The sequence below is a fragment of the Bubalus bubalis genome, chromosome 18 (genome assembly GCF_019923935.1).
Source record: "Bubalus bubalis isolate 160015118507 breed Murrah chromosome 18, NDDB_SH_1, whole genome shotgun sequence".
NCBI lineage: Eukaryota > Metazoa > Chordata > Mammalia > Artiodactyla > Bovidae > Bubalus > Bubalus bubalis.
In genome coordinates, this window is record NC_059174.1 from 38,576,870 (window position 1) to 38,604,514 (window position 27,645).

At 42.0% G+C, this 27,645-nt stretch overlaps 1 protein-coding gene across 2 annotated transcripts in view; it reads left to right on the forward strand.

Moving 5' to 3' along the window:
• The first annotated feature begins 4,723 nt into the window (after nt 1-4,723).
• The window catches only part of PMFBP1 (polyamine modulated factor 1 binding protein 1), a 48,680-nt gene continuing 25,758 nt past the window's right edge, over nt 4,724-27,645 (forward strand). Inside the window, exons 1-4 of one of the 2 annotated variants that reach the window (XM_044932124.2) lie at nt 4,724-5,458; nt 8,060-8,131; nt 14,925-15,080; nt 23,894-24,136. In XM_044932124.2, the coding sequence (XP_044788059.2) occupies nt 5,450-5,458; nt 8,060-8,131; nt 14,925-15,080; nt 23,894-24,136 (480 nt within the window). In that variant the 5' untranslated portion in view covers nt 4,724-5,449. Of the gene's footprint in view, nt 5,459-7,108; nt 7,262-8,059; nt 8,132-14,924; nt 15,081-23,893; nt 24,137-27,645 lie in introns of those variants that run through there. The other variant, XM_044932125.2, reaches the window with a different exon arrangement.

Below are 27,645 nucleotides of genomic sequence, written 5' to 3' on the forward strand. Positions count from 1 at the left end.
CTGTGAACTGTCCAGGAAAGGACAACGTGAAAACCGCAGCTGCAGGCCCACAAGGAACCCGTGGATGACACCGGGCTCCCTAGGGCACGCACCTACAGCCAGCGGCCTCAGGACACACACCCAGCCTGGAGCACACTGAGTAGAGGTGGTCTGGTGCCAACAGCACCAGCTTTGTTCTTTTATTAGATGTTCAAAGAATACAGGAGAAAACCAGGCTCCTTCTTTCTAATGGCAACATCTGGCGTTTATGCAGCCATGCACCTTCGATCGTTAAGGATCCCGAAACCCTTAACAACTTGCTGTAGTGCTAATGTGGCCAGAGCAACGAGCCAAGTTCTTCCCACACCCGTTCGCTTCTCTCCGTTTTGCAGTGTACAGAACCATTCTCCATTCTAGGAGGAGAGTCAGTTTGGATCCCAACCAAACACCTCTTTCATTTGTCACTTTTTTGCAGAGTTTGTCCAGTACTGCCTCCTGCCTGTTTTCATCTAGAAGTATTTTATCACTGTTCTTACTATCAACAGTACTTTATTTACATTTCCAATTATTTTACAGGCCCATTTCTGCCCTTATCTCCATCCCTCCCATTCCAGAGAAAGACGAAAATTTTCTCCTCCCCTGGGAGCCAAGAATCTGCATTGCTGATGAGGTTGCAAATTCAGACACAATAAACAGAATTAAGAAAAACTGAGCTGGCATTTGACAGAAATTGTAAAATGACACTCAGAAATGTTGCTCTTGTGGAAATTACTGATATTAAAATATAAATCAGTGTCTTGTGTTTCCCGAAGCACCAGGGGCTCTATTAGGTTATGCAGTTTGATTGCTGAGCTGAACCTAAGAGACTTGGCAGTTCAGTGCTGAAGTTATACCAAAGAATTTAACCCCTCTCCTGCTGGAGAGCAGGCACTCAGGCAAATGCTCGTGAATCATATCATCTCCAAGAGGCCTGGGCTTTTCCACTGAATCATTGAAATCTGCAAGAAGGTGGAGGGGGTTAACATGAGGAGAGAAGGTAAAGGAATTGTGGAAAATCCTTTCTCAAGATAAGAATCTTATTGTATGGTATCAGGAAGAAAGCAGCAAAGGGCAACTCAAGAAGCAGATTCTATGAAATTTTTTATTAGTTATAATGGGGAAAATAGTAACTCAGGAGACACCAACATAACCAAATGACCAAGGTCAATATCATTGGTAATAAGATATACTGATGGTGTGTAAGAGGCTAACAACTGGGGACGCTAAGGAAAGGGTATATAGCAACTCTCTGTACTATGTTTGCAACTTTTCTGAAAATCTAGCTTTATTTCAAAGAGGTCTGTGTGTTCCTGTTTTTTCACCAGAGTTGACCACTGCTACCTTTGTGGAGAGACAAAGCAAATCACAAATAGCCTAATAAAGGCAGATTTTGTTGCCTTTAAAAAGTGAATAGTTAAGGACTTCCCTGGTGGCCCAGTGGCTATTAATCTGCTTCCCAGTGCAAGGGACGTGGATTTAATCCCTGGTAGGGGAGCTAAGATCCCACATGCCAGGGGGCAAGTGGCAAGCCTGAGCTCTCTAGAACCTGCGCACCGCAACTAAGACCTAATGCAGGCAGATAAATGAATATTTTTTTAAGTGAACAGATTAAATGCCACGGGAGTCTGAGGGGTTACCTACCTGGCAAGGCTGCTGTGAGAACTGTTGCTGTTTATGTTTGGTGCAGTGCCTCACGCTTAGTAGCTGCCACACGAGTGTTGATAAGTGCGTGTGGTTGGAAAGAAGATGACAGAAATGGCTACTGCGTTGGGTCTTGAAAGTGTGTGTTTTTTGGACAGACAGAAAGAGGATGCCTCGTATTCAAAAAAGAAAGATAACTGAGACATCAGGTGGGAGAGTTTTCAGTATGTCAGTTTATCCTAAGGGTAACCAAGATTAGATGGAGTATGTGCTTCAAAAGAGGATATTTCACTAAATGGCATGGGAGTAATGATGGCGGCAGTAGGAGGACTAAGTATGTTGCTCCCTTCCCCACCCTGGACCTTTGTACTCCGTACATCAAGTGGAAAAAGAGAAAGAGTGAAACAAAGAGACTGTATCAAGAGAAAACCAAGTCAAGGAAGGGAAAGGAACATTTGAGAAAAATGTTCATGGGGTCAAAGAGTTGGTCCACAATGAAACAGAGGTTCCAAAATGTAGAAGCAGCTAGTGGAGGTGCTATAAACGGAGAGTGAGTTGTAAAGACGTCTCTTGAAGAGGACTGTAATTAAGGGTACTTTATCCTTTTGCGTTAGATTTAACTGCTTAAAAATAGAAAAAATCCAAAACAACCATGACTTAAGATAGAAGTCACTTAAGTGATGGAAATTTCTCCAGTGGTTAGGGCTCTGTGATTCCACTGCAATAGGAGCAGTTTCGATCTCTGGTTGAGACACTAAGATCCCACATGACGTGAGATGTGACAATAAATAAATACATAAATAAATTTAAAGTTGCTCGTTCTCTGTCTCCAGGGCTGGCATGGTGGTTCCATACCAGCAGAGACCTAGGTTCTACGTCTATGAGCATCACATCATATCCCAGATGGTTGCTGGAGCACCAGCCCCTAAATCATCATTCCAAACAACCAGAAAGGAAGAAGGAACAAAGAGCTGTACACTACTCTTTAGGATTTCCAGGAAGTCCCCACAGTATCTCATCTTACATCTTATTGGCCAAAACTTAGACGTATAGCCATACTTGGCTACCAGAGAGGCTGGGATAGGTAGTTTTTTTGGATGAGTACATAGACACCCTGATAAGGTTCTGTTACAATGAAAGATTTATAGTATGGATATTGGAACAGACAACTGACAGCCTCTGTGAGAAGAGCTATAGCTGTAGGGAGAGATTTTCACCTGTAGCAATGAGTCTGATAAATCCTGGGACCCCCTCCTCTTGTTCCTTCAAGACCCTTGTTTCTTCAGCCATTCCAAAGTCTCCTTTAGGAAGACCCAACTGGCCCTTCTTCCTCTCCAGAATAGCCTCAGTCATTGGGTTGGACTAGTCAGTAACCTTGGTGTCAGGTTCCTGTCACTAAGTCATGGCACAGAATCCCCAACCTAAGCAAAACCATCCCCTTCTCCCCCCCTGCTTCTCAGATATGCACTACATGACCAGAGATTATTTTCTTTTTGAACTGGATTTGGATCCAAAGAAGTAGATCGTTCATGCCAGGCCTCCACACATGTCTATGTCTATGAGCTCTTGGCAGAAGCAATTTATTGTATGTACAAGGGGCATCCTGTCAATTCATGGTGTTCACGTATTTGTAAACTGGAAGAAATATTGAACATCCTTTCATCATTTCAATAATTAAGACCCCCTAGGAGTTATCACCCTTTTATATTGGTGTGTGTGTGCGTGCTAAGTCACTTCAGTCGTGTCTGACTCTTTATGACCCTATGGACCATAGCCTGCCAGGTTCCTCTGTCCATGGGATTCTCCTGGCAAGAATACTGAAGTGTGTAGCCATTCCGTTCTCCAAGGGATTTCCCCAACCCAGTGATCAAACCCATGTCTCTTATGTCTCCTGCATTGGTAGATGGGTTCTTTACCACTAGTTTTTATTGGTTCAGTTCAGTTCAGTCGCTCAGTCGTGTCCGACTCTTCGCGACCCCATGAATCACAGCATGCCAGGCCTCCCTGTCCATCACCAACTCCCAGAGTTCACTCAGACTCACGTCCATCAAGTCAGTGATGCCATCCAGCCATCTCATCCCCTTCTCCTCCTGCCCCCAATCCCTCCCAGCATCAGAGTCTTTTCCAATGAGTCAACTCTTCACATGAGGTGGCCAAAGTACTGGAGTTTCAGCTTCAGCATCATTCCCTCCAAAGAAATCCCAGGGCTGGTCTCCTTCAGAATGGACTGGTTGGATCTCCTTGCAGTCCAAGGGACTCTCAAGAGTCTTCTCCATCACCACAGTTCAAAAGCATCAATTCTTCGGCGCTCCACCTTCTTCACAGGTGGAAAGACTCATGGCTAAGTGTAGGTAAACCTGTTAAGTTTGATTAACCCCAAAGGATAGATTTAACTTTAAACTAAATAGTATCTCTTTCTGTGAAAACCCAGAAATGTGTTTTAAATTAAAAAAATAGATTCTTGATATTCTTCCATCTAGGTCATGAAGGAAAAGTAACAGACAGTGTTGCTTTAAGGCCAGTAGTTCATCCATATGCCCAAGCTGTGAGCAGTTTCATGGGGAGTCAGCACCAGTAATCTGTGTTGATGGCATGTGTGTAACCTCAGGAAGATACTGATAGATGGTGTAAGAAGTACTAATGTGTGTTTCCCATCCTGCCCCCACTCAACCTGTGTTTCATTGAACTTATTCACTTAGACCTTTTTCCTTCCTCTCCCCACAAGGTAACAAGGACTCTCTGAATTAATAAAGAGGAAAGAGAGAATATGAACATAAGTTAGAGAATTTGACCCAGGTAAGATCAGTATAATTGTCAAAAATTGAGAAAACAATAGAACCCCAGATGGATTTAGCAGTCCAGGGGCAGAAATGCTAATGCATACCAGGAATGGGGTAACAGGGAAGTGAGTGAACAAGATCTTAAAATCCTATCCCTTTCCTCTCAACTGACCTTTCTAGAGAATGGTGGAAATGATGATGGTATAATGATGGTAGAGCAGGTCCAAGAGAAGAGAGCCTGAGACCAATCTCACATGTGTGTGTGTCTTTCTGCATTAGCAGCTTCCTCAGAGGAAGAAAAAGGCCCAGAAGAGCTACAGTAAGAAGATGCAGTCTCTGCAGCCTGATGACCAGCACATAGACATCTGGGCATACTCCAGCTGCGAGAGACACCCTTGACCAGGGACCAGAGCAACCAGGACCCCAGAACTGAGGCACACTCTGGAGAGACCTAAATAGGTGGAAGGAATCTTGAACTGCTTCATTTTTTAACTGAAAAATGATGGCTATTTCTTAGAAATAACTAAGATTCTATTTTTTGCCATTTGGTATAAATGGAATTTAACAAAGAGATTGAGTAATACAAAAATAGTTACTTTTTCTTTGCACACTTAAGTTCATACTGCTACCCTAGTCACTGATGTGATGACTAGATGTAATATAAGTGTTTCTTGAGAATCTCTAAAGTGCTCTGTGTGGGGGCTGAGGCCAACTTCAGAGGCACAAAACATCACTAGATCCCCTGACCAAGTTTTTGTCTTTTGTTTTTTTGTGGTCACGACTGTCACCAAGCAAAAGCCTGCTAGAAAAGCAGATGGCAGAACTTTCGAATACAAAAAGAATAGTTCCCTGGGGAGACACAACAGAATTGGAGATGCCAGTGGAGGAGATGAGGCACAAGGATGTGAAGGTCTCAACAGTGATGCAGGAGACAATAGCACAGAAAGTGCAGAATCAAGAGTTTGAGAAGAGAGGGGACACTCAGGTCCTGTGCCCAGAGATCAGTATCCATGGATCAGGTGGGGAGCCCCTCCCTCTGTGATGAATTCTCTCCTCTACAAAATATTTGTCCAGCCACACTAGACACACACTCCTCAGAAGGCATCGTGAAGGTTCCTGTGATCATTTTATGAAGCACTGAGGCTGCCCCAAAGCACTCTTCCTTACCCATCTGGCACACATTACTGTCAAATGCTTCCAAACTTATTGTATAACCCTTCCCTTTTTTTTCATCATAAACACTTCCAAATTGCCCACTTCTATTGTTAATGACTCACAGGATTCCCATATTTCCTTCATGGAACACAGTTCAGCTCTCTATTTTTCCTCTAATATATTTTACTTAGTAAATATATTTCCATGCAAATATGAGAGCCTGTGCCTGCCACTTTTCCTTCCAAATGCTCTTGGCCCTTGCAATGGTAGCTGTGGAACTGCATAGTAGATTAAACGATCATGAATTAGACAATCATTTTTCTGCCTCTGGGACAAGATTTCATTTTATTTAAGAATCATCTCCTGACGATCCAGTAAGCCAGCTTCTGTTGTTAGTTGCTCAGTCATCAGCCTCTAGAGGAATATTATTCTCAAGGATATGTTTACTCCACTACAACCTTTGTGTGATGCTTGGGCTGCGTTCACGATTCCTGTTAAAGAAGAATGTCCATCAAGGTAGAACCAAAACAGTAAACTTTAGAGCTAGGAAAGAAAGCCATCGTTCAGTACAACTCCTCAGTTCAGAGAGGGAGAATGAAGGCTTGGAGAGATGAGTGCTTTTCCATAGGCTGCTCCTTGACTTAGGTGCTGAACCAGGTTTAGGAGCTTCCTGGCATAGAGACCTGTTCAGTGTTCTTTTAGGCCATGCTATTTTTAATCTTCTTGGCTGTCTAACACTGTAGAGTAAATGTTTATGTCCCTTCAAAACTCATGTGTTGAAATCCTAACCATCAAGGTGATAGTATTAGGAGGTGGGAGACTTTGGGAGGTGATTACATCATGAAGATGGAGCTGTCATGAATGGGATTAGTGCCCTTATAAAAGAGACCCCAGGAGTCTCCTTTGTCCATTCTGCCATGCGAATTTACAGCAAAAAAAAAGAAACAGCCATCTCTGAAGTGAGTCCTCACCTAATCTCCTAGCACCTTGATCATGAACTTCTCAACCTCCAGAACTGTGAGAAAAAAGTTTTTCTGTTCTTTATAAGATACGCAGTCTGTGATATTTTGTTACAGCAGCCCAGTCAACTAAGATATCTTGCATTGAAGTGATTTGTAACATTCACCAATATTTCCTCTTGAGGGTAAAGGAAGAAAGTGGGCATAGCCATAGGACTTGTTTTGGCCAATGAAATGTGAGCAGAAGTGAAGTGTGTCACTTCCACTTTAAGAACCTGTGTGTGATTCACCTAATTCCCTTTCTGCTGCCATGGCAACAGGCAGCATACTAGATGATAGAGGTTCTACTAGCTGAGGACAATAAAGAGCAGAGCCCCAGCTGACTCATAAAGGACATGTAGCACAAGTGAAAAATAAACCTTCATGGTTTTAAATCACTGAGATTTGTGGATTATTTGTTACTGCGGAATCACCTAGCCCCTCCCTACTGGGTAAGCCAGATGGACTTCACCATTCCCATGATGCATCTCTCTGCATGAAGCCGTAAGAGGGTAAACAATGCAGCACATCAGAATACAACCCCATAAAACATTCCAAATTCTCACCAACATTCTTTCTTCCTCTTGGCTTATATTAGGGGTGGGGTATGTGGTTCATTACAAAGAATGAGTATTTTGATAGCTTCTCATTCTTGGAACTATTCTGCAGGTAAGTGCCTGATGGAAACTTCCTCTAGTCTTAGAGTTTAAAACATAATGAATTAGATTATTTTAATAATAAGTGCAGTGCATTATGACCTCACATGCATCATCCTATACTTACACACACATATGTGCAAATATCTGTGGTTTTCCTTGAGGCTTTTTATTTGGATAATTCTCAGGACTTTCCAAGTTTCCTAGCTTCACAACCACCAATATAAGAGTAACTTGACACTGCAAAAAAAATCACATCATCAGATATTTCCAAATTAATAAGTAGAAATTAATGGAAGGGAAGATCCCCATGGAGTAGTAAGAGAGCCTGTCTGACCTTGGGTAAGTCACTTAGCCTCTCTGGGCTTCCATTTCCTCCTCTGTAAAGTGGAGACAGAAATAGTGTGTACTTCCCAGGGTTATTATGAGAATGAAGTTGATGTGCGTGCACATCCCAACTGGTTCATAATTAGTACCTAATATTAACTATATTTGAGCCATAGAATATTTAGAAACCTAGAAAGTAAACTCATTTCAGACCTTTTACTTTCCAAGAAGGATGAGTTCAGAAACTATCTAGCCTACCAACTGGTGATTTTTTGGGAAAGATGTAAAACCACGGTCCTGTCTTCCTAACAAAGGCTTTAACACACTTTCGAAAACACAAACAGATGGGTAGGCAAGTAGGTATTGCCAACAGTTCAGAAATTTTTCCAGACTCCCTGCTGAGAGCCCATATCCAGGTGGGAAAATCTTTAAAGGGCCAGACTAATTTATGCTTTTTCCATCTTAAATTCTTGGACTTTTTCAGGTTTATAACAAAGCTCAGAAAATGCTAAAGCTTAAAGGAGAATTGAGAGGTACCAAGGAAATGAAAGATGAGGTAAGTCTTCTTACTCCTCTGTATAAAGGAATAGAGTTGATTGAACCTTTGTTACAAGGGACATCTTTTCAAATTTCATGATTCAAAATTCCTATAATAAGCATCCTCAAATCTCAGACAGAGTTGGGCAGCAGAGCGTACATAACACATAAGAGCCCAGACTTGAGTTAGGTGAGTCTGGGTCCATATCTAATAGCAGTGTGATACTGGGCATTTTACTTAACCTCTCTGAGCTTCCTTTGCCTTACCTAGAAAATATGAATAATGAGCACTTATTTCCAAGGCTCACTGTGAGAATTAAGTAAGATACCACATGTAAAAAACCAGTGCTTGGGACTTAAGCACTTATTAAATATTATTGCCAACATTTTCTCTTTATCTGGACTGATATGGAAACAGAGTGCTCTGCTGAGTTTAATATTTCATTCAAACTGTGTTTATGTTTTCCCTGACTTGTTCCAGAAAGGACTTAAGGGGGATGTTTTTGTTAGTGTAGGGCTGTCCCACATGACATATGCTTTCTAACAGACCTCCTACCGAGAGGTAAGAAGTTTCCAAAAGAGGTGTTTCAACTCCTTTCCTGCTAGATTAGTAGTGGGAGCCCTTCAGGATTCACTGAAAGTTCTGCAGGAAGAAAAAGGGCCTGATATGGCTTTTCTAGAAGGGCATGTCTTCATTCACCTGATGTCTTTGGGGCACTTCACTGTGCCAGGCATTGCTCTAAGGCCTGGGGATGAAGCAGTGAACAAAATAGACAAAGATCCCTATTCTTGTGGAGCTTACTCTCTAGGGACATAATTTCTCCAAGGATATGTTGGAGGAAATTATATGCCAATGAGAATTGGCCTATATTCCATAGGTGGTGGATCTCTGACACAGGCCATGTGTATCCTAAGCCATATACTTATACAGGGTGCCAGTTTTTAAAGAATTTAAGACACAATAAAATATTCTCAGTCTTCACTATATGAACATAATTGGATCCAAAATTTTTACTCACAGGCTAAACCTTGGGTAAGTGCCCATTAATTCCCATCATAAGTAAACAAAAACTGTAATGTTTTTATAGATGGAAAAGTAAACTCAGGAATCAAGTTAGTAATATCAATAGCAATGTTTGGAATTACTGTAGATAACTTTAAACTCTTTTACTGTAGAAGTAAACTATAAAAATTCCTGTAGCAATGTTAACTTTTAAGATTTCATGCTTTTAAAAACATAACTCTGACTATAAACTGATATGTTTTGAACGGTAGTGAGGCCTAAGGATGGTTTTCCATTGTTTATTGAAGACCTTTCTTTATCCTCACAAAAATAATTTCCCAGATAATAACTTTATGGTATTGTTGGTGGACTCCAGAATTACTCTGGAAACTGCCATCCAAGCTTTATCGTTCAAGTTCCAAATCCTGGGAAATGCTGCCATCTTGAATCTTTGTAATGCTCCTGGGGCCTGAGTGCGCTACTGAATCACAAGCTTCAGTTTAACATCAGCTCCCCCGGAGAAGAAGCGTAAGACTCTCTGTCAATACTTTTTAAAAAATCTTTTGTTTATTTCTATGTTTTGGTTGTGCCTAGTCTTTGTTGCTGCACAGGCCTTTCTCTAGTTGCAGCAAGCGGAGTTGGGGGCTACTCTCTAGCTGTGGTACACAAGTTTTTCACTGTGGTGGCTTCTCTTATTTCAGAGCACGAGCGCTAGGGCACTCAGGCTTCAGTAGTTGCTGCATGTGGGCTCAGTAGTTGCTGCATGTGGGCTCAGTAGATGAGGTGCATGGGCTTAAGTTGCCCCAAGGCATAGGAATCTTCCTGGACCAGGGGTCAAACTTGTGTCCCCTGCATTGGCAGGCAGATTCTTAACCACTGGACCACCAGGTAAGTCCTGTCAATACTTTTGAAGCCTAGAGCAAAATTTCTCCCCATCTTTTGAAATATAGTTCAAGAAGGCATGATCTTTGAAAAAAGACTCACTTAATCAATACAGAAAATTTGCTTCAGTAAGTAACCTATTTTCTAATAACTATCATGAATATGGTAGCAACTGCGGCATCAGCACTCATCACTTAGCCTGTGGTTGGTAGCTGCTGCTGCTGTCACGGGCCTTCAAACAAAGTGACCAGGTTCCAACCCCTTATAAGCAAAACTGGGTACAGGCAGGCTTCATTTTATTGAGCTTCACTTGATTGCACTCTGTAGATATTATATTTTTTACAAATTGAAGATTTGTGGCAACCCTGTATCAAGCAAGTCTATCAGTGCCATTTTTTTTCAATAGCATTTGCTCACTTTGTGTCCCTGTGTCCCATTTTGGCTTTGGGGCAATATTTCAAACTGCTCATTGTTATATTTGTTATAGTGATCTGTGATCAGTGATCTTTGTTACTTTTGCAAAAAGATTGCAATTCGCTAAAGGTTCGGATGATGGTTAGCATTTTTTAGCAATAAATTATTTTTAAATTAAGGTATTGCAGCAATGAAATTAAGACACTTACTCCTTGGAAGGAAAGTTATGACCAACCTAGATAGTATATTGAAAAGCAGAGATATTACTTTGCCAACAATGGTCCGTCTAGTCAAGGCTATGGTTTTTCCAGTGGTCAGGTATGGATGTGAGAGTTGGACTGTGAAGAAAGCTGAGCGCCGAAGAATTGATGATTTTGAACTGTGGTGTTGGAGAAGACTCTTGAGAGTCCCCTGGACTGCAAGGAGATCCAACCAGTCTATCCTAAAGGAGATCAGTCCTGGGTGTTCATTGGAAGGACTGATGCTGAAGCTGAAGCTCCAATACGTTGGCCACTTCATGCGAAGAGTTGACTCATTGGAAAAGACCCTGATGCTGGGAGGGATTGGGGGCAGGAGGAGAAGGGGACGACAGAGGATGAGATGGCTGGATGGCATCACCGACTCGATGGACGTGAGTTTGAGTGAACTCCGGGAGTTGGTGATGGACAGGGAGGCCTGGCATGCTGTGATCCATGGGGTCCCAAGGAGTCGGACATGACTGAGCGACTGAACTGAACTGAACTGATATACTTTTTTAAATACAATGTTTTTGCAAACTTAATAGACTACAGAATATTGTAAACATAACTTCTATATGCACTGAGAAACCAAAAAATTTGTGTGACTTGATTTACTGGGATATTTACTTTATCTCGGTGGTCTGGAACCATGCCCACAATATCTTCAAGATTTGCCTGTATCTAAGTATGTGGTTTATGTACGTGAAACCCATTTAGCAGTGGAGGCTTGTAATTTCGGATTGTTCATGACTTCATATTTAGAGCAGAATCAGATGGCGCCTGAGGGTCAGCATTAGACTCTCAGTTCATCTCGTATCCCAGTACTGGTTACAGAGCTCTGATTGATGAAATGTCAGATTAAATCAATTTCTACTGCATATTGATACTCAAAAGGCATCTGCCTGGAATTTAGCGTTCATAAAGTAGATAGGATTAGAAATAGTGTACAGTGACCTCTGTGCATGATATTAGCAAGAAATTAAGTTTACTGAAACCTCAGAAACACTGGCCTTTATAGAGTTCTGAGGTGAGCACAGCCCCTTCTTACAACCACTTACAGTAAAAAATAATACATGGTTCATGGAAATCACCTTAGTGCTCTCCCAGCATTTTCACTCTTATTCTGGTGAATCAAAACCCTTATGTAATTTGGCCTTTAGGTGTGAATGGTTAGGTTCTGATTTCCAAAGCAAATTTCATTTGACGTTCAGCAAAATACCTTTGTTATTCAACTGGTTTAGGGCATCCTCAAAGAAGGGATTATTTATTCCAAACTTCTTGTTTTATGAACAAAGAAATTGCCTCAGAGACTCTGAGTTAGTGCTGCTGTTGCTGCTGCTGCTGCTAAGTCGCTTCAGTCGTGTCTGACTCTGCGACCCCATAGACGGCAGCCCACCAGGCTCCGCCATCCCTGGGATTCTCCAGGCAAGAACTCTGGAGTGGGTTGCCATTTCCTTCTCCAATGCATGAAAGTGAAAAGTGAAAGTGAAGTCGCTCAGTCGTGTCCGACTCTTAGCGACCCCATGGACTGCAGCCCCCCAGGCCCCTCCGTCCCTGGGATTTTCCAGGCAAGGGTACTGGAGGGGGTGCCACTGAGTCAGCGCTAATGTCCAAATTAGATGGGATCGTGTACATTAAAGATCCAATTCCGAAGCCCTGGTGGTGCAACAGAATTGGGCTAGCCGGCCTTCTTCTCAGAGGACATCTAAAACTAGAAGGAGTGGGGGTTTTTTAATTGGCCTGAGAGGGTATTGAGCTTTTAACATGGAGAAGCTCAAGTTGTATATCACTGGTACTTTGTTGGTGAGTCCTCAGTGTGCCCAGCTTCATACACAACAATCTGTTGATATGGTCCTCACCTAAGGATGCATATATTCAGCATCCAGGCAAGAATATAGGGCATGTGGTACTTGCATAGAGCAAGCATTGTATGGTCACCTAATCTGCTCATAAATGCCAAAGAGAGAGTCCTGTAGCAATAGGGAATCCCTAGGCTCCCCACCCCCAAATCCCCAATGAGTCTCCATACTGTATTCCCAGTAAGGAAGCCATGAGAAAAGGGCTTTTAAAAGCACAAGAATCAAACTGCTGCTCCTTGTCAGATAAAGGATTTTGTTTTCTAGTTAGAGAACAGTGTCTGTACACCTTTTTTTTTTTAGCTGCTCTACACATATTCTCTTAAGAGAGTCCCTGGTAATTGTCTTAATGGTAATTACATGCTTGGGGCAGTTGACATCCACTGTTATTTTTCTGAAAGTGGGGAACAAGGGACAGGAGCTGGAGAGGAAGAAGGAGAGTTTTGAGATAATGAAATCCTTTTAATGACAGAGCCACGCCGTTAACCTAATTAAACTGTAAAGTGGTAAAAAAAAAAAAAATGTTCAGGTACTAAATGGAAATGATGGAATAAATCAGCTGAGACAGCAGCACTTCTGGGAAACCTTCTGAATTCCGAATACTCTGACATTGAGGTGTCCAATTCTCGTGGTTATTTCTGCCCCCTCCCACCCCACCCCCAGCCTTGTGCAGAGGTCTCTTAAACTGACCTGTCCAGCAAGGCTTGATTTATGATGTCCATATCAGGTCTCCAGCTCCCCCTGGGAGTATGCCTTATAAAGCTCATATATTTAAGAAGTCAGCGCAATCAGTGGGACGTGGTGGTGGAGCACTGGCTGCAGGGTCAGGAGAGCTGAACTCTCCTCTGCTAACCACCTATGGGACCTTGGACACTATCACTTGGACCACTTTGCCATTTCTGGGCATTCATGGCTTCTGTGTGCTTTTGCACCTACAACTCTCTTAGAAGAATTGCCCTTGGGCATTTGGGGTCACTTTACTCACAAGAGCAGAAAGCCGGAAGTCCTTGGGAGCTTACACTCCATGAGGCAGCCCTTAACCATTGACTGGCTGATGCTGAGGCTGACAGCCCGGCTTTCATTGCATCTAATCAGGACAGGCTCTAAGGTGTTACTTAGACTCTGGAGTTCCCTGTGGAATTAGGCTGAAGCCATTCCCACAAAACTTTGTCTGAAACTGTGCCCTTCCTTAGTTTCTTTCTCTTCCCTGTCCTGCTTCCCCCACCTACTTGCTGATTTCTCTTGGGATTGTTTTCTTTAACAGAAGCCAGGAATCCTCACCTAAGAGCTTGCTCTGATAATTTACACAAGCAGGCACCTACTATAAAAGCACCAGCCTCAGTTCCAACATCTAAAACTCGGAGGTGGTGCCTGTCCTCAGGAGTATCAGGAAAAGTTTGCACAGTGATAGGACTAAACCACTGGACAGGTTCACAGAGGGCTGCTTGCTAATTTCTTTTCACACCGTTGTCACCCACAACACTGGGAGTGGAAGGTGGCGTCCTATATGACAGAGTCCCCACCTCCTTCCCACGGCTGTACGCCCCAACCCCACCCAAGCTACTATGCCCCACATTCTCTATTTTGATCTTGATCACTAATTTCCATCTGACCTAGCAGTAATTAACAAATCTTCTTCACTTATAATCAAAGACAGGGATCTTATGCAATCAGTCCAGGGATTTTACTTTCATTCCCATTGGTATATGTCTCCAAAGAAAAGCACAAGGTTTATAGGTGTAAAAAGTGTAAAGTGTGAGTCGCTCAGTCGTGGCAACTCCATGACTGTAGCCTGCCAGGCTCCTTTGTCCGTGGAATTGTCCAGGCAAGAATACTGGAGTGGGTTGCCATTTCCTTCTCCAGGAGATCTTCCTGACCCAAGGATCGAACCCTGGTCTCCTGTATTGCAGGCAGATTCTTTACTATCTGAGCCACCAGAGAAACCCAAGTTTGTAGGTGAGGGAAGACTTTAGTTTAGTGGGTAGAAGGGAAAGTGAAGAGACTTTTCAGAAGCCACATCAACTCCAGCACTGATTCACTAGAATCTTGACAAGTCCATTTGACATCTCACTAGTTCATCTCATCAGTGGCAGAGCCATTAATATTATAGATAGCTCACCAGGTGCCTGGAATTGTTCTAGGCACTGACTTTCTCTTGAAAGCAAGAGAAACATCTATGATGCACCCACAGCAGTGGGTGAAGATTAATTAATGTAAATAAGTAATTGTCTGAATAATGTAGAGCACTCAGACACCTCGCAAATGGATACTGTGTAAACGTTACACAGGATGAGTAATAACAGCGAAGGGTTGATGGACAAATTTCCAGCAAATTTAAAGTCTCTGTCAACCAGTGAACGAAAGTAAGCATTTTCTTGATAGTTCATAATTGATGCTTTTGTTTTTCTGACTGCCGAGGTGGGGGAGAGAGACAGAGACGTAAGCAGTCTGAACAGCAAGCTCTTGAGCCTACAAGCTGACATCAAGAATCTACACAATGTCTGCAAGAGACAGGGGAAGACCTTACAGGAGAATCAGCTCTGTGTGGAGGAGGCCATGATGAACAGCAGCCACGTAAGGGATTCACTGTCCACTTCCCACCTCTGCTCCCTCTGTTTCCACTTCTGCCTCCTTGGGTAGGAGAAATAATAGAAAGTTCTCCCACTGGTCATTCAAGAGCACTTACTGAGCAAACAATGAGAGAGAACTAAACACACACACACACACACACACACACACACAAATGCCATCCCTGCCCTGAGGACTTTTCAGTCTAGCTATCTTATCTCCAAAGTTATTTACATCTGAGCTCTTTTCTTTACCTGGTCTTTCACACTGAATTAGCACCTGAGGTCCATTGCCCTTAAAAAAAAAACAAAAAGCCAGATCATAGTTATGTAGTTATGTAAAGAGAATAGCATCTCTGAATGGATTTTACTTTATTTATTTTTTGGCCAAGTCTTGTGGCATGTGAAATCTTCGTTTCCCAACCAGAGATTAAACCTGTACCCCCTGCCTTGGGAGTGCGGAGTCTTAACCATTGGACTGCCAGGGAAGTCTCTTAATGGATTTTGGACAAACTTCTACATCACCCATGAGAATAGTAGCCATTCCACCTGCTCTGAGGTGTCACTTCCTGTCAGTGCCGCCAGAGCTCTTTATTGCCACACCTGCAGCTCTCTGCCTATAAGCTTTACTTTTGGATACAGGAGCCCAGTCACAGGACAGGCTGAAATGCAGAAGAATTAATGCCCCTAGAAGCAGCCCTAAACCAATGACTGATGGGGAGAGGGCTGATTAGCAACCCGTCTCCCTTACTCTATTTCACTGGAAATAACTCCAGGCACGTTCTTTGCTCCTCCTGGAGTTCCTCAACGGGGCCCAGTACCAGGTGCTCACAGTGGCAACTGGGTTGGCCTCCTTTCACAGTATCCTTCCCTGCCTTGTTCATTTCCCCACTCCTGTACCTGAGTTTCCTAAAATTACCTTCCACACAAGCTACTTACTCGATGCCTGGTTTTTGTCATAGGACTTGCTTCCAGAGGTGCCCAAGCCACGATACTCGGTAACACTTGTCCTGAACCTGTGTGAGCAGGAGGATCTCCTGGCATGATCATCTTTCTTGAGACTCTGATTTTGAACTAACCTCCTAGGCAACTCATCAGCTGAGGCAACTTCACTTCATTCTGAGGTTTTTTCTTTTTGGAAACTCCAGCTCTAAGCTCTTTAAACCAGTCTCTAAATTTATGCACACAAGCTGGGGAGCCAGCTGGGAGATGTTTTCCCAGAGTTTCCTAAACACTTTGGGTTTCCAAGACTTCCTAACTTGCAGTCGTCATTTCTACTTGGGGACTTGAGTTATTGGCGAAGATGAGGCAGGTACTGGTTGCACAGATCTGTTGCCAGACCTCCAAGTTAGCCTCCTAGGTGCAGTCAAGGATCTGGCCTCTCCTAATTGAGAGAGTTAGAATTAGAGTTAATTAGAACTCTGTTAAGAGTTCTCCCAGGACTTACCACTTCCCTATGGAAACCACAAATTGTTCCTCTGTGATGCCCTAAAAATGTTAAAAGCAAAGAAATTCTTTTTTTTCAATTCTACTTTTTCTTACTGAGCACTACTGTCCTTTGGAGAAGGGCATGGCAACCCACTCCAGTATTCTTGCTTGGAAAACCCCATGGACAGAGGAGCCTGGTGGGCTATAGTCAATAGGGTCGCACAGAGTTAGACATGACTGAAGCAACTTAGCACACAGTACTGGCCTTTCTGCAGTAAGTCACAAATATAGAAAAACTCATTGGTTTCCCTAAATGGATCCCAGGAAGGATATTACTGTAATTTTTTTTCTAAATATTAACATTTTAGGATATTTTCACCATTACTGTTGCAAGTTTATTCCCCCAGTCAGGGAAAGTCATGTGGCTTATAAATGTTCCTGGCAACTTGGAGGGAGAAAGGTATTAAGTCCCATTTTATTATTCTAATTGCCCAAAAGAAGGTCTAACAGCTTGAAACAAGCTTTAAAACAGGCTCTTTTTTTTCCCCCAGCACTTAGCAGAGAATTTAAATTGCAGACTACACATACAAATACACAATTAGATGTAGACTTACACTCATCCACTCAGAAAACCCCTGCAAGACCTGCCTTCCACAAGGAAATATAATATGGGAACAAAGGAGGAACCCAAGGCTTTCTGAAATTTTGACTAATATCTGACAAGGAGCTGGAGAAATAAGCAAGAGGTTTAGAACACAGTTATGCAAAAAATTAAAATATGACATCAGATGTTGTGTGTGTAAAAGAGGGACAGGCAAGGTGACCTTGTAAATCAGGAATACATTGTGCTCCAAGTCCCAGGAACAGACAGAGCTGGGCCCAAGGTAAAGCAAGTCGGGTGCCTGGGGTGCAGAATATCGGGGGCTCTCGTTATTTTTTTTAACTTTTATTTATTTATTTCTGGCTGCACTGGGTCTTCGTTGCTGCCCGTGGGCTTCCTCTAGTTGCGGCGAGTGAGGGCTACTATTCTCGAGGAACACAGGCTTCTCATTGTGGTGTCTTCTCTTGTTTCAGAGCCTCAGCTCTAGGGCTCATGGGCTCAGTAGTTGTAGCGCATGGGGCTCAGATGCCCTGAGGCATGTGGAATCTTCCCAGACCAGGGATCAAACCCGTGTTCCCTGCATTGACAGGTGGATTCTTAACCACTGGATCACCAGGGAGGTCCAAGGGCACTCATTCTTTAGGTGCCAACCCTGTACTTGTTCAGTCCTAAGACTGAATGCTTCCTTAAGATGTGCCCATCACTTACCTCACCCTAGTCCTAACCCCAGGATGAACCTCTCTAGTGATATAAGACTAAATCAGGCTTACAGTGGAAATATCTCACTTCCCACCTCAAAGATACGGAAAGAAGTTCTGACAACGACTGGGAAAAGATGGGGCTTTTTCTCTTAAATGAAGAAGAATCATCAAGGATTCAGTTTTCAGAGCAGTGCCAACCTGAGACAGAAACTAAAAAAGAGAATAAAATGGTTAAAAAGTATTTTGAAAAGCTGGCTTTAGTCAAAGCAGCAGGGCCTGATGATATACTTCGAAGAGTACTTAAGGAATTGGCAGGTGTTATTACATAGCTGCTAGCGATTATTTTTGAAAACACAAGAGGATAAAGAAAGTCCCTGCAGACTGAAAAGGGTAAATGAAGTGCTCATCTTTTAAAAAAGGGAAAAAGGACAATCTCAGTAATTATAGACCTGTCAGCTTAACTTCAATATCAGGGAAAATATAGAACTTAACATCAATCAATTAGCATCAACTTGAAAACCACCAAGTATTGGGTGGAAACCAACATGACTTTTCAAAAGGTGAAATCATGCCAGGCCAATTAATTTCCTTCTGTGATCAAATGGCCACATAAGCAAGGAAGGAGCAATAGCTATAATCTCTTTGACCACAAGGAGGGCTGAAAAGTAGTCTAAATATGAGAACAGGTTCCTACAGGTGGCCAAGTCCTCTATTTTTTAAGACAGCTGAATCCTGGACAGAAATCAATCTGAGAAACATTGGTAGACCAGATGGCCTCTGGTATCATGTCCAACTCTGAATGGTCATTTTAAGAACTAGTCTTACTTCCATAAGATTATTTCCAACTTGCTCATTTTCTCCAGATTTCGGTTTAAAGGTCAAAGCAGAATCTAATAAAATATCTGCCTTCACTATAAAGAAATTTTTTAACAACAGAAGACAAAGAAGCAGCAGGAAATGCATTATGCCTTTGTGACACGGCTTCTTGGTACAAATATAAGTGAAATTCAGGCTTAATCCATAGCATGTCATTTTCTATTCATTTAGAATTAAGAAAAATAATCTTTTGAACACTTAAGGATAAATGAGTAGAAATTTAATAAGTCTCAAATAAGTCTAGGCATTTCTCCAAGTCTTTGAAATTTGATTCCTTTAAACCCATAGGTATCTACAGTGTGCAAATGTTTAAAATCCTCATCCAAGAAAACTCTAGTTTCTCTGCAGGTATGAGCAGTTCTTGGATCTTTATTGCCAGACAAAATAGGTCAGATGCTACCTGTGACCTATACTGAAAAACTTTAGTGAACTCTCATCATCTGGTCCATCTATCATATTACCTCAAACCAAAATTAAACCCAGATTGAACACGACCTCTGATGAAGGGATATTATTAACAATTTGCCAGTATCACTGCCAGGTTGCTAAGCTTTACACTAGGAAAAGTCACTTTTTACCCACAGGAGGCTTTAAAGTCAAAGAACAATTATGAACACACTGAAGTATAGATGATATGCTTGGAGGGGAAGCCCTAAGAAAAGAGTTTGGCTTGTTTTAAAAAGAAAAGCATTTCTTTTATTCTTTTGGGTAATGAAAAGAAAATGGGGACATGGAAATAAGGGGAGGTAGAGAAAGAATATATAATAAGGAGACTGGTCAGTTTTCAACTGGGGCATACACATCTGGCAGTAGAGTGGCAGGTCCAAATCAACAATTGCACACAAGTTCTAGAAGGACCAGAACTCCAGTTTCTTAATTTTTAGAGATCAAGCCAGCTTCAACAAAGCTAAGAAAAACAGAACTGGAGCAAAATAGGTTATAGGTAGGTGCTTTACTAAAATAAGCCCTTCTGCAATAACCATACCCAGGTGTTCACCCTTTGCTTTAGTTCTACCCACATTAAGTACATTTATCCATGACCATGTCTTTCTCCAAGTAGTTCCCCACTCCACAGTTTCACCTATATAGACTGAGGACTTGGGCTCTTGAGAACCTCCCCATGCATGTTTGTGTTCATGCACACATGCAAGCATGAGCACGCACACACACACACACACACACACACACACCACTCCCAAGCCCCTTCCCTCTGAACCTAATTCACAGATGAGTTGTAAGAATAGCACCATTCTTATCTTGAAAAGAATGAAAACACTTAATTTAAAACATTTATTGTAAATGTTGGCAATTGTATCTGGGTAAATAAAAAATTCAACTTTGGCCTAGGAAAGAAGTCTCATCCACTTCCCTCTGGCCACATACACCAAATGTTCAGGTCAAGGGTTCAGCTTGTCTTTGTCTGGAAATTCTTCTGCCTACTAACCATCATGGTCCTTCTGGTTCTGAACTGGGTTGAGCCTCCCTGACCTTACCTGTGCTGCCCCTACCCACTCTCATTAGAGAAGATTTTTTCCTTTTGGGTGCCAGCTGTTACTGAAGTAATCTCTTTTTTAAATCTCCATCTTTCCAGGACTTCCCTGGTGGTTCAGTGGTTAAGATCCATGCTTCCAATGCAGGGTGCACCAGTTCAGTCCCTGGTCAGGGAACTAAGATCCTACATGCCATATGACACAGCCAAAAATAAAATAAAAATAAATAAAACTCCATCTCTCCAGTTACTCAGACCAAAACCATGGAATCATTCTGCCCTGGATGACCATTATCTCCCCTCATTCCACATCTAATGCAGAAGCAAATCCCATGGAGTCTACTTTCAAATATGCATCTAAAATCCAGCCACTTCTTTCAGCTTTTACCTTGGTCCCTGCTGCTGTCCCTTCTCACCTGGATTCTTGCAGCAGCCTCCTTGCTGGTCTCCCCACTTCTGTCCTTGGCTCCCTACAGTTTGTTTTCAATATAACAGCCAGTGTGTCTTTTGTGACATCTACAGGAGATCATGTCACTCCTCTGCTCAGTACCCTCTAATGGCCTTTCATCTCCCTAAAAGGAAAAGTTAAGGATTTAAGGATGGCCTACATGGTCCTCAAAGACCTCTCCTCCCTTTCCTTTCTCGCCTCACCTGGTACCACTCTCCCCTTACTTTCTCTGCTATGACCTGAACAAAGTGGCTCCTCAAACACCATCAGGCGCCTCCTACCTCCAGGGCTTAGCACTTGCTGTTACTTCTGTCTGGAGTGTTCCTGTTGTACGTTCCCACCAGGCTTCTTCCTTGACTATCTTAACTCAGATGTCACCTTCTCGGTGTGGTCCTCCATGAGAACACTTAATTCGAAATTACAACTGCGTCCATCTTGGCATTCCTCATCTCCCTCCTCTGCTTTATTCTCCTCCATAGCACTTTTTCCTCTTAATAAACTACACAATTTACTTCTTTAATTTGCTACCTCTCTCTCTCTCATTCCCTCTCTCCGACTCTCACTCCCTCCACACATCTCCCCCACCAGTAGATGCAGACCTCACGAAGGCAGAAATTCTGTTTTATAAAATTCTGTATCCCCATTAACTAGTAGAGTGCTTGGCACATAGGAAGTGTACCATAATATTTGCTGAACAAATTAATTAAATGAAAATATGACATTCACATGACAGCTGTTAATGTTCATAGCAGTATTATTCATAATAGCCAAAACCTGAAACAATCCAAATATCCATTAACTGGTGAACAGATAAACAAAATATGGTATAGTCACACTGTTCAGCAGTAAAAATGAACAGAATACTGATTCTTGCTACAGCCTGGATGAACCTCAAAAACATTATGCTAAGTGAAAGAAGCCAGACACAAAAGATGACATATTATACAATTCCACTTATATGAAATGTCTGAAAAGGGCAAATCCATAGAGACAGAAAGCAGATTAGTGGTTGCCTGGAGCTGGGGTAGGAATGGGAGTGACAAATGGGCATGAGGGAATTTTTGAGGTGATAGAAATATTCTAAAACTGGATTATAATAATGGTTGTACAGCTCTATAAATTTGCTACAAATCATTGAATTGTATACTTAACAGTAGTTAAATTTTATGACATATAGAGAAGATGCTGATAAAACTGTAAAAAAAAAAAAACAAATTTAATTTTAGAAAAGTTTGAAAGTACTCTGTTAATTGGGCCAAGGCCACAAGCTCAAATTTTTGGGAGCCAGTTTTCATGTCTTTCTTTCCTTCAATACCTGGCTCTGTATGAATCTCTAATCTAGGCCCTGTACGAGTAGACATGACCCCTGACCTTCAGAAATTTATGGTCTAATTAAAAGATAAGATGCACAGAGATCATTACAATGCAAGGCAGAATGTGAAATGCCACATTAAGGACATGCCCAGAAAGTCTATGGTATTGGTGCAAATACAGCTTTGCAGGGAAAACAACAAGTATTTGGACAGGGTTTTAAACAATGAATAGGAAGACAGTATGCAGAGGAAGGAACTAAGGGATGCCTACAAGCCATCTTCTTCATCCACCTCTCCTTCACAAGTCACCATGTTACCAAAAGTGGGACCTGGCTGCTCACCACTCTAAAACCAATACTTGAGAGGCAAGGTTGGTGAAAGGAAAGTTTGCTGTATGTGAGAGGCCAGCAACTGCGGAGGAGGGTGGGCAGACTCATGTCCAAAGGCTGACTCCCGCCACTGACGATCAGTGGCCAAGAGCTTTTAAAGGGGAGTTTCAGGGGTATATAGATGGAGGAAAGGGGCTACATACAGAAACAGCACCATCAGCTGTGACAATCATCTTGAAGTTGGTCATGCAGTGGTCTGATCAAGCGTCATCTTGATTGTTTTAAGTATAGTTGATCTTCAGTTCCAGGGTCGGTTTGTTCCCATTTCTTTGAGGCCAGTTCTCAGAATTGTGGCAACTTATGTCATGGCTACCAGAGAAGGCAATGGCAACCCACTCCAGTACTCTTGCCTGGGAAATCCCATGGGCGGAGGAGTCTGGTAGGCTGCAGTCCATGGGGTCGCGAAGAGTCGGACACGACTGAAGTGACTTAGCAGCAGCAGAAGGAGCAGCATGTCATGGCTACAGTCGGGTCATCAGGTAGTTAACTTCTTCCACCTGGTGGGGGTTTCAGTATCTACAAGACAGCTCACAGGGTATGGCTCAGAATATTATCTATATAGCCCTTGAGAAGGAGCTGAAGTTCCTTGACTTTGTTTAATGACTAAGCTGTTATGGTTTGGTCTTGTTGGACTACTTTCCTTTGCTTCTGCATTTTCTCACTTCTCTGATTAAACTTAGGCTTTGGCTAAAGTTTTTCTACAGACAAAAGACAGGTGGAGGACATGCAGGAGAAGGACCATAGGGTCCTGCTTCTGTTTCAACTGGGAATGTTGGGCAAGAAAATATAGAAGCATCCATGCGAAGACCTCAGTTGTACCAGAATAAACAACTCAGGGATGTGTCCTATGAGCAGAATACCTGATACAATGTAGGTGCTCAACATATGCTTATGGAATGAATGAATGAGTGAAAATTTAAGTGGGGTCTAGCAGCATTTCAGGTTGACTGTGGACTGGCAGGGAGAGATCTCTGTCTCTCTCTCTCTCTCTCACACACACACACACACACACATACAGACACACACACACTCAGCAACTGCAAGCTCATATCTGCCTTCAAGAGGAGAGAGAGTCAGTGCTCAGATGTGCCTTAGCAATATCTCTGGCTCCTGTTTCCCAGCATTCCAGAAAGCTATTTCCCCAAGAGTTTGTCCTTTTATTTGGGCATTTTTAATAATCAAGTTTAGTCCAAGAACCATAACCAGAAATCCATTCCGTTCCAGGTCAATTGTGTTTTCTTTTCACATGAAGACAAAACATAAGCATATTATCGAGTGTATCTTTATAGTGCTCTCTAGGTCCCTTTCGTGTGTGTGTTTTCTTCTGACCTACATAATAGGGATGGTAGATCTAAATAGTAGAAAGGAACTATGGTTTTTTCCTTCTTTTAAATTGTTCATACAGAGTGAAAGTACAAAGTAATGCTTTATTGTGAACAGGGTGAAACATTTAATAAGTGCTCTGGAGATGAAAAGACAAAAGGGTGGATAGATGGATGTGAATGGTTGAACAAAAAAAAAAATCAAACAGTAACTGCCTGCTTGGTAACAATCTAAAGCCTTTCTCAATTACAGAATAAGAAGACAGCCTTAGCATTTGAGGAGTCACACATGAATTTTGAGCCTAATAAGCAATGTCATCTAAGGCAACTCCAACAACTCAAGAAAAAGCTGCTGGCCCTTCAGCAAGAACTGGAGTTTCGCACCGAGGAGTTGCAGACTTCTTACTGTTCCCTCTTGCAGTATCAGTCAGTCCTGGAGAAGCAGACTTCCGACCTGGTTATTCTCCACCATCACTGCAAGATGAAAGAAGATGAGGTATAGAGAAAGTAACTATGGAAGTGTCCTATATGACCATGTATCTACAGAAATCAGGTCAAAACTACTAGAAAGCGAGCAGTGGACTTAGAGGAGAGCTTCACATCTTGAGCAGATTTTATCAACTTGCCCTCTTTAACTCTTGATTTCTTTGAAACTGAACAGAGGGAACTAAACAGAATGGCATAACTGGGTGAGAGGTCCAGTATTAATGCTTGTGGGGTGTGTGGTATGTGTGTACGTGTGTGGGGTGTATGTGTGCACATGCACATACATGTGTGTGGTGTGCACGGAGCCTTATCATCTCCTATTACATCATCTTCTATTACCATGGCAATTTAAATGCAAAAGACTCTAGGTCTCTAAGGGTTATGAAAGAGGTATAAAGTCCACTAAATCAATCATTTTTTTAGAAAAATCAGATTTCAATCATATATAAATTCCTGGCACTTGCACAGCGGATAAGATAACCAGATGTTGAGTCTGAGTTAATCACTGAGAGTACCTCGTCAGTCATTTTTGCAGACTGGAGTCTTAGATCAAGTAGACTCGACTTAAGTACATTCTGGGTATTCATTTCTATTCATGTCCCGAGGTGGTATTTTTTTTTTAACCAGAGTATATCATCTTTGATATCCCAAGTAAATTACAAAGACAAAAGCCTTAGAACTAAAATCAGCTGGGCAGTGGTAGCACTAGCGGTAGGAAAACCATGGGTTTGAAGTAATGGAACAGGCAGCCTCCTCTGGCATTGTCCTCCTCTGCCTTTAGAGATAAAATTCCAAGGACTGTCTTGAATGGTGCTATTACTTAATGACTAACTCCAGGGAATTTATGAAGGGCCTTGAAGAAACATGGAATTTTTTTTTTAAGGAAATATTATGACCAATGAGAATTTGCTGTAAAGGATTGGGAGGGAAAGAAACAAAGAAAGGTCATTCTACAAAATATAATCTGGGACAAAGCCTGTGAGCATAAACCATGGTTTAATAAAGCTAATGCCAAGCTGTATTAAAACTGGTTGGTTCACCCTAACTTAAACAAGAGCCCAGCCTGAATAAAGTGACCCTGAATTATTAATAGTTGGGATTCTATTTGGCTTCATATAACAGAAAACGCCAAAGCAATAGTGTCTTAAATAAAATAGTTAGACACTGTTGTTTTTAAAGACACTGGACACCAGACAATGAAAGACAGTAGTCTTGAGAAATGGGAAAAACAAATGAGGTGAGCGCTACTATTGTCCTTGGCTTATTATTTCGAGTTTCTAGTCCATGACACAAAAATAGGAATCTGGGAGAGCCTGGTAGACTCCCTTACTTGAAGGGAATCGTCTAAGGATCCCAGAAGACTAAGTTCTTAGAGTTTGTAAGGTAGAGGAACAGAGAAGATCGAGTTGCACAGAAAGAGAACTCTGGGGATCACCAGATCTTTCTTTAGTAATCAGAAAATACGAAAAGTGTATCAAGCTAGACTTGTCTGTCTAGTGGAAGGATCTTTCAAAAACAAAAATAAAATACTTTTTATTTTTAAAAATAAAATAGTTAATTTCTATGACATAAAATAAGAGAGAGGTAGTCTAAGACTGCTACCTGTGTCCTGTCTTTCGGCTCTACCATCAACAGCTGAGAGCTTCCATTTTCCAGGTCACCTAAGATGGCTGCTGGAGCACCAACCTTTACATCTTTGCTCCAAATAATCAGGGTGAGGGTAGGAAAGGGGGTGGAGAGAGAAAGGCACACACCTCCCTTTTAAAGAACACTTTCCAGAAGCCCCACATAAGACTTTGACTTATATACCACTGGCAACAATTAGTCACATGGCTGTAACAATTTCTTAGGAAGGCAAAGAAATGCAGTGTTTTAGTGAGGCACACTTTTGTCCCAAACAAAGTCAAGGTTCTGTTACAAGGAGGAGAGGAGGAATCGTTGTGGGATCTGGTATGCAACAGTCACTGACACAGAGCCCAGTATGGGAAAGTCCTGGAAAAGGTACTTTGAGCACTCTGCCAAGTTCCCTCAATACTTTGTTCACAGAAGCATCAAACGTCTAAGTTTGGGTTTCCCAACAGCAGATCCTAAAACAAGGAGATGGTGCAAGTATGTGTTGTCACTGTCTTGTCTGACTCTATAAGTACTAGTTAATTCAGGAGGGAGGTGATCCCACGAAGCACAGTGAAAGAGTAGGGAAGTGTGTCAAACAACGGCAGGAAGCCCATAAAGAAAAGTACTCTTAAGATCATTGCTGAACCTACTGGATAGCTCAGGGAACTCTACTCAGTGCTCTGTGGTGACCTAAATGGGAAGGAAAGCTTAAAAAGGGGGGGATATATGTATACATATAGCTGATTCACTTTGCTGTGCTGCAGAAACTAACAGCGTTGTAAAGCAACTATACTCCAATAAAAATTCATTAAAAAAAAAAAAAAAAAAAGATTATCACTGCTGCAGGAAACCAGGGTTCAATCCCTCTGGAGAACTCCGGTAGGAAATGTAGGACACACTGAAAATTGATCCCAGCCAATCGTTCCAGTCATTGGTTGAGAGTTGCACCTGATATTGTTAACTCCCCATACTTGTCACTTGTCTCGTCTTGCTCCTCGGCTTGAGTGGGCTCCTGGGGCCAGTGCATCCCTCAGGCAAAAAAAAACTAAAGATGCTTGCAGTTGGAAGGGAGTTAACATACGGAGGAATGGTGAGTGTCAAGGGGGTATAGGCAGGCCTCCTGACAGCTTCTGTTATAAACATATGAATATAAAATATTCATTTTCTCTTTTTCTTCCCTAATAAACACCTCAAAGTAAATGATCCTTTCCTAAGATGACTCTCAAAATGGCAGGCAGCAAATACATCAGCTTAAACCGACAGAATGTGTTCTATCTGAATTCTGAACTATTTGAACCCAAATAAAGCCTTCCTTGATGACCCTCCTGCTCTTAACTCCTTCAATACATATAATGCAAGTCATTTCATTTAGCACACGCAAGAGTTGTTTGCTAATTTTAAGTTGTATCTTCCCAATAGAAGTTTGTAAATGCTGTGAGGGAGGAGCCTGTGCTGTGTAAGTATAAATACCCCTAAGCACCAAAGACATTGTTCTTGAGCATTCAATAAATATCTGTTCAATTGGTTCACTAATTAACTGATTAGGAAGAAAAAGAACCTAAATAAGGAGGATGCAAATTCCCCAGGAACTTCAGGTCCTATTCCCCTACTGTCTGTAGGGGCCTTTGCTGAAGCAGACCTGTGTGCACCAGGGACTCCACATTTTCTAAATTAGACCTCTAGAGAATACCTAGTAAAGAAATAATACTGCCATCTCAAGCCCTTTAAAAATGGAGCTATACATTCATTCCTGTTAATCAACTAACATTATCTTTATTGAATTAACTACATACCAGGAAGAATGGGAAACAGAAATGGTCCCTGCCTTTAAGAAGCTTACCATCCAAACAGGACAATCTTTTAAAAAATTTTTCTAATCATTACTATTCTGATTTTACGTACGGT